Consider the following 14090-nt stretch of genomic DNA (forward strand, 5'->3'; position numbering starts at 1 on the left):
TTAACAAATGCAGGAGCTCCCTTTGATCTAGCATTCACAACCCAATATATACCAATGGCCTATTATTAGTGTAATGATCAAATCAGAGGTTCTTGAGCACTACACTTTTCCTCATGGAATTGTTCTTAACATAGTTTTCATATAATTTAACATAGGCAAGTGTCGTTTAAGCATCATATAATGAATTCCAATCAGATACCACAACAACCTAAATAAAGTGGATGTCTTTTCTAAAGGCTGACATAGTGACAAGATGTGATTTAGATTTAGGCACAGGTCTCTAGGCCATAAAATTAATTCACCAGGGCACCCAAAAATATTTAAAACCATTTCTGTAAAAATAAGCCAGTTTCCTCACAGGCAAGACTGGAGCATGTGCCAAAAAACCATTCAAGATCACATTAAATGAAAATGGAGAGCATAGCAGAACAAAAAATTGAAAAACGAAAAAGAACAGGCAGTGGAGATAAGTTGCTGGACAACGTACATTTGATGCTCATCATACTTGTACGGAAGCAGAACCAGGATCTTTCCATGACTGAACAACCAGAAGGAGGTGTCAATTTATGCCCGGCAAAATCCTGTAATGAAGGCATTCCGGTCATCTAGTGGACACAAATGAGGGGCTTCATCAAATTGTGCCAAAATCTTTGAAAGGAACTTGGGTACTATGTGAACAAGTACAGCTAGGATAGGATTAGGCTGCCCCAGTAGGGCACATCAACAGCTACACCACCCTCTACAGAGAGTGCTGACCAACAACACTCACATCACAAAAATGGTGCACTGGCTGTACTGACCAATTGCTCTCCAGAAAGCCCATACTTTCCACCGGACACATCATAACCGCCAGTTCTGACTATTCCTCTCCTTTTGACATAAACCAGTTCCTCCCTTGCACCAGAGAGAAAACCAAACACACTCTTACAGGCAAAGACGGTGCTCAACTTGCTAGATGCGAGCTATCAGACTCGGCACACGGGTTACGAGCACTCTGCAGCAGTGGTGTACAGAACTCTCGTGGGCATTTCTACGCTGACATTGCTCATTTGTAGTGAAAGAGAAATACCACAGCCACATTTTAAAAGTATTTGCTATTCAGGTGACTAGTTTCAATGTTATATTTGCATCATCTTGAGGTACTACTATAAATCAAATAAGTGCTTCCAGTCACTGACTCACAGATCATAGGACTATTCCAAATGTGTAGTCACCCATACAGTAACTGGGTGCTGTGGACTGCTATTCGTCAGGAGTGGTGCCTGAAAAATCTAGTTTCTCTGCCCATTCAATCTAAGACGAGCGGAGTATTCCAGTCGTGTCCTTGCTTTGTAGAGGGGATGAGGTTGGATTTATTTGTCATCTGACATCCTCTTGCACTACTCTGCTTAATGAGAAGGTAGCATTGAAAACTTCACAAATTGGGGGGAGCTTTTTAAAAACCACCTGATCAGCACAGTGCCTGCCTGGACAGCACGATGTGTCACTTCCTTGTCATGCTGTCCAGCCAGGTGCCTCGGTTGCTGGTCCTATGCTCCCGTGCATTTGTTAAACGTGAGCACGGCTCCCTGTAACTGGTTGGCTCGACCACCACATATCAGTGCTTTTATAATTTCTTGGTGGCAACTGAGGATGAAGCTTTAGACTTCAAAACTGGTCCTGTAATAAATTAAGAAATTGCTGGCAGCTAAAGCAGATTTTTTTTGTTCAATAAATAAATGCTTCTTTAAGGCAAGAACTATGTGATCAAAGTCTTAAGTTAGATTCAGTAAATACACAATTGAACATTAAGTTAGATGCTCAGAGTGAAATTTTAAGTTGCCAAAGAAAAAACCTTGAACAGTCAAGCAGCTAATATACTTTTGTTAGAGACTGAATTTGACTCTTTAAATAGTAAGGTAGAAAATCTGAAATTGGATTGAAAGTGTGAAGTCACCAGTTCGTTGAATACTCATGTTGAACAACTATTTACTGAGTTTAACCAAAGACAGGATGAGAAATTTCAGGCTTTAACTAAAAAATTAGAATTTGACATAGAAGATAAAAGTAATAATGTAGAAATGGGACTTGACAAAAAATTTGGATCATTTCAAAATGTATACAATGTTACATTTGATGTGGTAAAGCAAAGGTTGAATGCCTTAAAAGACAGTGTAGAAAGACAGGATTAGGTGATCCCTATTGTCCAGTCGAAGATTGCAGGTGTCAGCACTCACATGGATAACATAGAAAGAAATGTTAAAGAAAAACTAGACATGTCAGATACAATAAAGAATGAAAATATGGAGGAACAGATAGAGGAGATTATAAATAGAAAAGTTGCCATATAAGTAAACTCTGGCAATGTGTGTACAAAGCTGTCCTATGGACTTGATGACATTAAGAGAAATGTTGATGAGTTATGGTAAGAATTCAAACTTGTCCAGGACAGACTAGAACATAGAATGAATTTTACTTAATGTCATGCTTGCTAGTAAAATGGTAATTGTTTTGCTGTGGGAGACTTTCACATAACATTTAACAAGAAGTATTGGTCTGTAAGCAATCAAATGTGGTTAATGTCAGATCCATGGGATTCGGGCGGAGTCTCATCTATTCCCCAGGGATGATAACATTCTGTGTTAATGGACAAAGTGATGACCGTCGGATCCTGAGTTGTTTTTGGTGTTACTTCCATATTAGTTTTCTTACACCGAATTCCCTTCAAATTTTCAACTATTCTGTAATCTATTAATAACTTCTTAAACTATCCTATCATGTTAGTATTTAAGTGACTGAATATGACTAAAAGATTGTGACTAATTTAAGAGAATCACAAATAACAGTGATCTCTAAACATAAAATGGAACGAACAGAATAATATTCTGATAGAAGGTATAATATGATGGTACTATGTAAACAGAGTGACTTTAAGACGGAATGAACAGAATAGAATATTATATTTAAGAATAATATAATATGAGGTGACTAACGAAATAACCATCTTATAGTAGTGTATAATTTTCTATTTCTATAGAACATTTATACCTTTCATGAGATGTGATGTTGATGGGAGGGTTTGTATCGATTTGGAAGGGGTGGGTAGTGTAGCTGAAGGCATGACTAACACTACACACACACACCACAGCTTTCAGACGACCCTCGCAAACAAGTGTGACTGATTCTTCACCATTTGCCATTCCATAGGTGTTGCTAAGATTTTTCTTCAGAGGCTTTAAAGGTGAAGGTGAGAATGTCCGTTCTGCAGGAGACATTTAACATCATACCTCCTCTGGCTTATCACTCAAGTATTGGTGAAGTAGGGATCCTGGGGAAGTGGGATGGGATGGGTTTTCCAGTCTTTGGGGCTATCTTCTTTTTCTCCTTTGATCTTAGCAAACATTTATACTTTTTCCTTTCTTACTTCTCATCTGAGTACCGGTCTGTATTTCTCTGTTTCCATCTGCATATACTTGTATCGCTGAAGTCCTTCTCATTCTCCGTGGTTTCCTATAACCTTCAACTTATTTCAAATAAGTAGGCTGAAGAATCAGGATGCACGAACACACATTGACATACACACAAAATTACGCTTAGACACAAACATGAAAATTGTGGGCTAGAAACCTAAAGCGATGTCAGAACCGCCGAGGGATGTAGGGGAATAAACACACATGTACATCTGGGTAGATGCACATATTTTATGGTTGATATATAACGGCTCTGCATTGTCCCCTTTTTTTCACTTCTTATTTATTTATACACAAGTATAAGAACAGAGAGGGTTCTGTATCACACAAGGAAGTGTGAGAAATGAAGGAAAGTAGAAACTAAGGAAGAACTAATGAGCATAAGTCAGGGAGGAACTAATGGTGATAGTTATTTAGGAATATCAGTTCAACATTTGTTCTGATGGTTTGTAGGAGAGTGGGACAAGTATAGAATAAAGAAAGGTATGATATATTGAATTATATATAAATATGAGGTCTGCTGAAAGTGTAGAAGTTGAAAAGTAGTGGAGGACTCTAGTGGATCAAATAAGGTACACAGAGGTAAGAGTGAAGTGTGAAGTAGAATAGAATTTAGCCAGGTAATATTTTGCGACAGTATACGTAAAGATGTATACTAGAGCAGTGAACCATGGGGCCAACTCACAAAGGATAAGGGGGGCACACCCAGCTTTTATTGACTGAAGAAAAGGGCAGATAGGCAGATTGAAGAGAGGCTGACCTATAGTGTGCGGGCAGGAGCACCAAGAAGGGCTTGACCTGTACCATAGAATACAGGAATAAAAAAGGGGCGTACTTACCAAAACAGAAGGAGGTAGTGCATCCATAGGATCAACCTGGAGGTAAAGTATAGGTACTGTGCCTAAAGGGAAGGACAGTATCATGACAGAAGTCACACAATTTTATAGAGATTATTCTGGTAAGTTTGGATTCTTTACGTCAACAGTGTTATTAGGAGTTATGAGTGTCTGAAAGAACATGTTCATTTTTTTTTTTTTTCTTCAGAATTTCCTCCAGACTACAAGTTACTGTAGGGAATGAGACTGTTAAGTACTAGAGAAAAGATAGTTTAGAGAATTATACTACAGAATGAGGCAATCAAAAGTCTATGTCACCTGGAGTTTGTGATTGGGAATCAAAAATGTTGTCCGCACAATTCCTAGATGTAAAAGTACTAACTCCAACATCGGGTGAAATGCCGAGATAGTTATTGTCAAAATGAATAAAAACAACAAAAGGAAAATCTAGGTATCAAGTACACAAGGACAAAAAGAGGTATATTGTACATTGATTGAAATATTTAGTGGTGTGATAGATATTAATGTACATTATGAATATGTGTAAAATATCGATCGCTTGTTCAAGCTAAGGGGAGGGATATGTAGTGCTTCGAGAATTTTGGGGGTAAATTCTAGAATCACTTGGCTCTCCACCATCTCGAAAACCCGATATTTTAATGATGAGGGTGAGAGAGCCTTTTCATTGCGCCACACACATCTTTGTGCGCAGGAGGCACAGCTGTCACGAGAAGCCAGGAGCTGCATCACACGAGGGACCTTGACAAGAGGTTACCAGCAGTGCCTTGGAATTTATATCAAAAAGGCAAAGAGTGTTTGTATAATGTTCCATGGTTTGTGGTGTCATGAGGATTGTTACAGAGACAGATGAAGAGTGTATTGTATTGCAAAAGCTTTCCCACAATCAGGATGTCGCTCTGGAGCCACCATTGTAATGATGTTGCTGTCAACTTGTAACTGTCCCTTCTAGCTTCTGCCAGTGTGGCCTCTACATTGAAGTGACGTTGCCCTCAATACTGTGACCAGCAATCAGACTTCGTAATATTTGTTATCGTTCTTATCATCATTTACACGTAACTCAAGAGTCTTATCTTCAGATTTGGGACTTTAACTGAGGCTAACACAAACAGGTTAGACTTTCGTTGTGGCTCACTTAATGCACGGACCACGATACTTTGAAAGTTTATTGACTGAGACCCTTTAACCATTCTGTGTCATTCTGTTCATTCTGTATTCGAGAAAGAAATTGTGTTAAATTACTGTATTCAGACTTAGCTCTTATCAGAAATAACTTCAGGCTTTTGGCCTTCAGTTATTAATATTATTATTACTATCCATTCTGTGTCTGAGAAGTGAAGTGTGTTCATATACTGTACTCAGAACTGACTATCATTCGAGACAGCTATGCGTCTTATTATTATTTTTCATTTAATATTGGAAAAGTGATTATGTTCCTTTACTGTAATCGTACCAGAGACCACCTCAGAACTTTGACCTTCAGTTATATCTTTTGTCTGCTTAATGTCCTCTCAGGGGCAGTGGATTGTGGAACTTCCAATGTACTGTGACATTAATGCGCCATCTGCTTCTGATATAATTTTGTAGTTGCATATTCAAGAACTGTTCTACGCATTTTCTACAATTGTGTTTAAACTAACTCATGTTGGGGAAGACTGTTCTTTTCTGATGCAATAAACTTCATTTTCATTGAATATCTGAGCATATTTTCCCGTGCTGCCTTCGGCAGACATACTTGCATTACTGCAATGTGTGCCCTTTCAGCAGTCGTCAGTAACATCTCCGGCTCTGCATTACCTTGCATCATAGTCAAAGTGAGGCCAATCGTGCCACTGTGACGGCTCAACTGTACCACCAGGTCATCTCAGTTGCACTCACATTGGTGCTGTCCATTAGGGAAGCTTTCTCACTCTGTGCCACCACTTATGTTGTATTCTGTGTCCCTAGCCAAACTGTACCCTGCCCCACTCACTATCGCTGCTCGAGTATCTTTTGCGAATTACTTACACAAATCTTTTAAACCCTCATTCACCTTATTCAGCCTAGCATTCAGCTTGAAAATGCTGGTCCTATGATAATCTTCCCTTAACTTCTCTTTAATGGAGGGCCTACACATCTGACCTAACAGCAGTGCTCTCTTCTTTCTAGTATTAGTATTATTCCTAGCCTTCTTACTCCCGAGCAGAGACTACCACAAATTTATGACCCCTACACTATCTTGGGACTCTTGTCCCATCAACTCTGGCAGCCAGAACTTGTTACTGGTAGACACCACAAAACTATCAGATGGCACCGTCCTCCTGCTTGCCTTCCTATTGACTGCCAGTTCCCAACACCCCTCACTATTGCCATCTTTTGTCCTCATTAGCTCTCTCGTAGTTCTGTCTGACGTTAACACAGTGGGATAAAAAGGGGAAGTCAATGCTAGCATTATTCACAAACATCAAAATTCATAAACAGATTGCATCATTGTGGGTGGTGGAAGCACCTAAACAAACGTAAGTACAATAAATTAGTTAGCAACAGTGATACCCTCATAAACATACCCAAAACATCTCAACAAATGCATACAATTCCATGAAGAAAGCTATGACAAGTTCCTTACCTGATGTTTTAGCATTTGATTTTTTACAAATCTTGAAATTTCATATTTTGCTGTACTGAAAACGTGTCCTGTTCCTGGAAGCTGAAGCTATGAAGGGTAGATCAAATGGAAGACCACAAAATCAAACACATTCAGAAGAGAACTCATCCAACCATTAATCATAATCACAACATTGGTTGAATTTCACAGTAGCATAAAGTACAGTGACATAAACATGAAACTAACAGTGCACACAGCAGTTTGTAGTACCATTGCCAGGGTGGATAACATTAACTGACATGTTGGTGTCATCTGAGAATTTGCCAGCCGTGGGCTCTAATGTGATCTGACATTGATATGTTATTTAGTTACTGTCTGGTCACAGACTGGCTGTTTTGGGTGGGTCTATTTAAGGTAGGCTTAAGAATGTAATATAATTTCTGAAACTACTTAATGCATTGAAAATTGGCTGTTAGGTTTTACTGTTCTGCATAGTCTGTAAGACTTTATTATTATTCCAGTTTTACAAGCCACAGTTTATACATGTATTTGGTTTACGAAAAATGTTTTAGGTTAGTAACTCATGAAAGTATACTCTTATGGACCTTCATTATTCATCTGTCATCTGAAACCCCCTGTTTACAAGTATGGCATTCACATCCAAATAAATCTTTTATGACCCAAATAGCGGAGATGCTGAGTCAGAGGTAGGCACAACAAAAGGATTCATCGGGTGTTCTGAATGCTCACAATTTCCTTAAATATTTTGGTTGCCGTTTGCAGTAATGGATGGACCAGCTACTCAGTTTGGATCTACGGTGCTAACCGTTCTTCTTCACCTTGCCATAATGTGTGGGGTTGTAAGAGAGACTGTTCTCCAACGAACATCACCAAACCGACAAATACTTGTATGCCAGAATGAGATTTTCACTCTGCAGCGGAGTGTGCGCCGATATGAAACTTACTGGCAGATTAAAACTGTGTGCCCGACCGAGACTCGAACTTTGGACCTTTGCCTTTCGCGGGCTAAGTACTCTACCATCTGAGCTACCGAAGCACGACTCACGCCCGGTACTCACAGCCTTACTTCTGCCAGCATCTTGTCTCCTACCTTCCAAACTTTACAGAAGCTCTCCTGCGAACATTACAGAACTAGCACTCCTGAAAGAAAGGATATTGCGGAGACATTGCTTAGCCACAGCCTGGGGGATGTTTCCAGAATGACATTTTCACTCTGCAGCGGAGTATGCGCTGATATGAAACTTCCTGGCAGATTAAAACTGTGTACCCAACCAAGACTCGAACTCGGGACCTTTGCCTTTCGCGGGCGAGTGCTCTACCATCTCAGCTACCGAAGCATGACTCACGCCCAGTACTCACAGCTTTACTTCTGCCAGTATCTCGTCTCCTACCCTCCAAATTTTACAGAAGCTCTCCTGCGAACATTGCAGAACTAGCACTCCTGAAAGAAAGGATATTGCGGAGACATTGCTCAGCCACAGCCTGTGGGCTGTTTCCAGAATGAGATTTTCACTCTGCAGCGGAGTATGCGCTGATATGAAACTTCCTGGCAGATTAAAACTGTGTACCCAACCAAGACTCGAACTCGGGACCTTTGCCTTTCGCGGGCGAGTGCTCTACCATCTCAGCTACCGAAGTACGACTCACGCCCAGTACTCACAGCTTTACTTCTGCCAGTATCTCGTCTCCTACCCTCCAAACTTTACAGAAGCTGTCCTGCGATCCTTGGAGAAGTAGCACTCCTGAAAGAAAGGCTATTGCGGAGACATTGCTTAGCCACAGCCTGGGGGATGTTTCCAGAATGAGATTTTCACTCTGCAGCGGAGTATGCGCTGATATGAAACTTCCTGGCAGGTTAAAACTGTGTACCCAACTGAGACTCGAACTCGTGACCTTTGCCTTTTGCGGGCGAATGCTCTACCATCTGAGCTACCGAAGCATGACTCACGCCCGGTACTCACAGTTTTACTTTTGCCAGTATCTCGTCTCCTACCTTCCAAACTTTACAGAAGCTGTCCTGCGAACCTTGCAGAACTAGCACTCCTGAAAGAAAGGATATTGCGGAGACATGGCTTAGCCACAGCCTGGGGGATGTTTCCAAACTGAGATTTTCAGTCTGCAGCGGAGTGTGCGCCGATATGAAACTTCCTGGCAGGTTAAAACTGTGTACCCAACTGAGACTCGAACTCGGGACCTTTGCCTTTCGCGGGCGAGTGCTCTACCATCTCAGCTACCGAAGCACGACTCATGCCCAGTACTCAAAGCTTTACTTCTGCCAGTATCTCGTCTCCTACCCTCCAAACTTTACAGAAGCTCTCCTGCGAACATTGCAGAACTAGCACTCCTGAAAGAAAGAATATTGCGGAGACATTGCTTAGCCACAGCCTGTGGGCTGTTTCCAGAATGACATTTTCACTCTGCAGCGGAGTATGCGCTGATATGAAACTTCCTGGCAGATTAAAACTGTGTACCCAACCAAGACTCGAACTCGTGACCTTTGCCTTTCGCAGGCGAGTGCTCTACCATCTCAGCTACCGAAGTACGACTCACGCCCAGTACTCACAGCTTTACTTCTGCCAGTATCTCGTCTCCTACCCTCCAAACTTTACAGAAGCTGTCCTGCGATCCTTGGAGAAGTAGCACTCCTGAAAGAAAGGCTATTGCGGAGACATTGCTTAGCCACAGCCTGGGGGATGTTTCCAGAATGAGATTTTCACTCTGCAGCGGAGTATGCGCTGATATGAAACTTCCTGGCAGGTTAAAACTGTGTACCCAACCGAGACTCGAACTCGTGACCTTTGCCTTTTGCGGGCGAATGCTCTACCATCTGAGCTACCGAAGCATGACTCACGCCCGGTACTCACAGTTTTACTTTTGCCAGTATCTCGTCTCCTACCCTCCAAACTTTACAGAAGCTGTCCTGCGAACCTTGCAGAACTAGCACTCCTGAAAGAAAGGATATTGCGGAGACATGGCTTAACCACAGCGTGGGGGATGTTTCCAAACTGAGATTTTCAGTCTGCAGCGGAGTGTGCGCCGATATGAAACTTTCTGGCAGATTAAAACTGTGTGTCTGACCGAGACTTGAAGTCGGGACCTTTGCCTTTCGCGGGCAAGTGCTCTACCGTCTGAGCTACTGAAGCACGACTCACGCCCGGTACTCACAGCTTTACTTCTGCCAGTATCTCGTCTTCTACCTTCCAAACTTTACAGAAGCTGTCCTGCGATCCTTGCAGTACTAGCACTCCTGAAAGAAAGGATATTGCGGAGACATGACTTAGCCACAGCCTGGGGTATGTTTCCAGAATGAGATTTTCACTCTGCAGTGGAGTAAGTGCTGATATGAATCTTCCTGGCAGATTAAAACTGTGTACCCAACCGAGACTTGAACTCGGGACCTTTGCCTTTCGTGGGCGAGTGCTCTACCATCTGAGCTACCAAAGCACGACTCACGCCCGGTACTCACAGCTTTACTTCTGCCAGTATCTCGTCTCCTACCTTCCAAACTTTACATAAGCTTTCCTGCCGAATCTTGCAGAACTGGCACTCCTGAAAGAAAGGATATTGCGGAGACATGGCTTAGCCACAGCCTGGGGGATGTTTCCAGAATCAGATTTTCACTCTGCAGCGGAGTGTGCGCCGATATAAAACTTCCTGGCAGATTAAAAGTGTGTGCCCAACTGTGACTCGAAGTCGGGACCTTTGCCTTTCGCGGGCAAGTGCTCTACCATCTGAGCTACCAAAGCACGACTCACGCCTGGTACACACAGCTTTACTTCTGCCAGTATCTCGTATCCTACCTTCCAAACTTTACAGAAGCTCTCCTGCGAACCTTGCAGAACTAGCACTCCTGAAAGAAAGGATATTGCGGAGACATGGCTTATCCACAGCCTGGGGGATGTTTCCAGAATGAGATTTTCACTCTGTAAGCTTGTGTCACCAGTGCCTCCCAATTTAAATTATATATTACAGCACTGGAGATGGTCACTAAGTGACCGAAAATGGATTTTACGTTTAATAAAACAAAAAATACGGCCAATGCTGTCTCTCCTTCCAAGTATACTCACAGCTTTACTTCTGCCAGTATCTCGTCTCCTACCTTCCAAACTTTACTGAAGCTCTCCTTCGAACCTTGCAGTTTTAATCTGCCAGGAAGTTTCATATCAGCGCACACTCGGCTGCAGAGTGAAAATCTCATTCTGGAAACATCCCGCAGGCTGCGGCTAAGCCATGTCTCTGCAATATCCTTTCTTTCAGGAGTGCTAGTTCTGCAAGGTTCGCAGGAGAGCTTCTGTAAAGTTTGGAAGGTGGGAGACGAGATACTGGCAGAAGTAAAGCTGTGAGTACCGGGCGTGATTCGTGCTTCGGTAGCTCAGATGGTAGAGCATTTGCCCGCGAAACACAAAGGTTCCGTGTTCGAGTCTCGGTTGGGCACACAGTTTTAATCTGCCAGGAAGTTTCACTTGTATGCCAGTTTAACTTATACATTTTTCAACATCATAAACAACATTTCACATTAACATATTACAGAACACTAGATTATGATTACAATTGCCAGAACAATCAATGTTCTGTAAGTGACTGATCGTCACCCTACATCCAGATAGGCACTATTTGATGTCTGCACAGAGAAGAAGCCAGTCATGAGCTTCTGTTCTCGGTACTATTCCATGCACTAAGCAGTCCCACATCACAGCAGATGGTGAAGTTTTAACACCCATACTGATCCCCAGACATATGCCATCCACGGACTATTCTCTCTCTCTGCATAGAATTTCCCAAACTGTGGGCTGTCTGGTGTTTTTGACTAACTTAAACATTAAGAAATCTTCTGATGTATTTTGTCAGCTAAGTTAAACTTTGAGTGTGACATGGTATTTCCTACAACACAGCCTGTGGCACTAAACATTGTAACTTCTGTTAGCTATAAATTTTAATTATGCAGGCATCTATTAAATTTGATTGCATCATTGTAATCACAGATATAAATATGAACAACTGAAGTATAAGTGTAAGTGAGACTTCACACAAATAACAATTTGACATATTCCTTTATATATTAAATGTGCAACTGCTTTACACATAGAATGAAAAAGTAAAGAACATTTAGTGGTTCTTGGGAACAGGAAACGTAACAGATGGACTAGATTCCAACTAGCTTCTTCTCAAAGTCTAGATGAAGTTTAATCTATGTGATTACTAGGGATAAGTGTTATAGATTTAGGTTTTCTGTGACTTTCCTAAGTTGCTTGAGGCAAATGCTGGAATGACTCATTTGAAAAGGGCATGGCCAATTTTCTTCCCAACCCTCTGTAATCCGAATGTGTGCTCTACCTCTAATGACCTTGTTGTCGACAAGTCGTTAAACTCTAGTCTTGCTTCCCACCTCCGTTATTTGTCTGCTGGGTCTTGTGAGTCTGTGGAAAGACAAATGAGATTAAAAGAATACTGTTCTACAGCCAGGTGTCATCGACAGGAATGTATCCTATGGAACATTTCAGAATTTTGATATCAATGTTTTGGAATGTCATTTTCAGAGTATGGACTTTAATAATTTTGTTAATCATTAATACGTGATTTTTTTATGCTGGATGTGTATCTTTAAAACATAATTTGTAAATTGAAGATTTATACATGCCTTATTTTATGATGATAGATTTGAGAAGTCTTCTTTCATTATCATGCTCATTTGATAAAATTTTCCAGTTTAGCAGAGAAAATAGTACACACATACAAACTGTGCTCTGAGCAGCTGTCTTCGCAACACCACTACGACTATGGCATGAGAGCTGTTAAAACTGTGCTGACAGCTGCTGGAAACCTCAAACTGAAATATACAACTCAAGATGAAGCAGTCTTGGTATTAAGAGCAATTGTAGATGTCAACCTGCCTAAATTCTTAGCACAGGTCGTACTTAACTACTTTTTTTGTTAACAATATCTTATAATTTTTCATGTCAGGGTAATGTAAAGAAATTATCTTTTCAGGATGTACCTCTGTTTGAAGGGATAGTATCTGATCTCTTTCCTGGGGTGGAACTTCCTAAACCTGATCGTGATGAACTTATCGAAGTTCTGAAGACAAATCTTGCAAAGCGAAATCTGCAAGCTACAGATTGGTATATGGAAAAAATCATACAGATATACGAGATGATTTTGGTTCGACATGGACTAATGATTGTTGGTGAACCTATGGGTGGAAAAACCTGTGCATACCAGGTACAAGATAACATTTCTTCTCTTCTTCTTCTTACTTGACATTTACTATTTCTTATGTTATACAGGTTTTGGCAACTGTAAGACACTGTTGATTGTGGGGTGCCTTTCCTGGTGCCACCACTTGTTCTGGGATGTAATTCGTGTACCTTGTCTGTCTGTGATTAGAGTATATCTCGTGTTAAAGTTTGAGAACGCTTTCAAAATGTTTGTGTAGCATGTATCTGAGACGGGTTATGGGTAACAGCTGGTATTTACTTATGTGGAAGTGGGAAACGGCCCAAAGCCTTATCCAAGTTAGCTAGCTCAGCAGCTTTTGTTGTTAATCCACAAGGGGGCATCGCCTACCCACATCCTGGAAGTGGTGCATTAACGTGCTTGGCTGTTCAGTCGGTTCACATGATAAAACTACTCTGTTAAATTAATTATTGCCTGCAGATTTCAGCCCAAACTTAAAATTTTACGGAATTTGATGTTACTGGGACTTCTTTGAGTAATTGTTAGCTATTTTGATGCACAGGAAAAGTCTAAAGTGATTTGGAGTTCAGATGAGGAACTGCAAGATTTAGAGCTCCTTGAACTCATAAGTTACAGCTTTTTTCATATTACAGTCGGTTCACTTTATGATTCTGTTACTTATTTCAAAATATTCTCCACAGGCCAGAACATGCCAGGTATTCGTCTTTTATTACAAACTGTTAAAAAGGGCTGTCGACCAGTTTCAAATATTGAACTTCCTTAGAACACTCTCTCGCCAATCACTATTGATTTGAAGTGGAAAGTTTTCTACAATAAGATTTGGGTCATGGAGGGGGAGGTGCAGGGATAAATTTCAAACCACAGATTTTCCTCATCAATCACAAGGGAATAAGGTGGAGGGGCTTGTAACCTGTTACCATGCAGAGGGAAGCAGTAATCTTTTAAAAGTGTATTCGTGGCATCTATTTAAGACCAGATGGAACTAAT

General features: G+C 41.2%; 1 protein-coding gene across 1 annotated transcript in view; it reads left to right on the forward strand.

Annotated features, from left to right (window-relative positions):
- LOC126235648 (dynein axonemal heavy chain 3) overlaps nucleotides 1-14090 on the forward strand; it is a 1245905-nt gene that overhangs the window by 479458 nt on the left and 752357 nt on the right. The window contains exons 25-26 of the mRNA XM_049944362.1: nucleotides 12615-12816; nucleotides 12897-13127. Of these exons, the coding sequence (XP_049800319.1) occupies nucleotides 12615-12816; nucleotides 12897-13127 (433 nt within the window). The remainder of the gene's footprint in view (nucleotides 1-12614; nucleotides 12817-12896; nucleotides 13128-14090) is intronic.

The sequence above is a fragment of the Schistocerca nitens genome, chromosome 2 (genome assembly GCF_023898315.1).
Source record: "Schistocerca nitens isolate TAMUIC-IGC-003100 chromosome 2, iqSchNite1.1, whole genome shotgun sequence".
NCBI lineage: Eukaryota > Metazoa > Arthropoda > Insecta > Orthoptera > Acrididae > Schistocerca > Schistocerca nitens.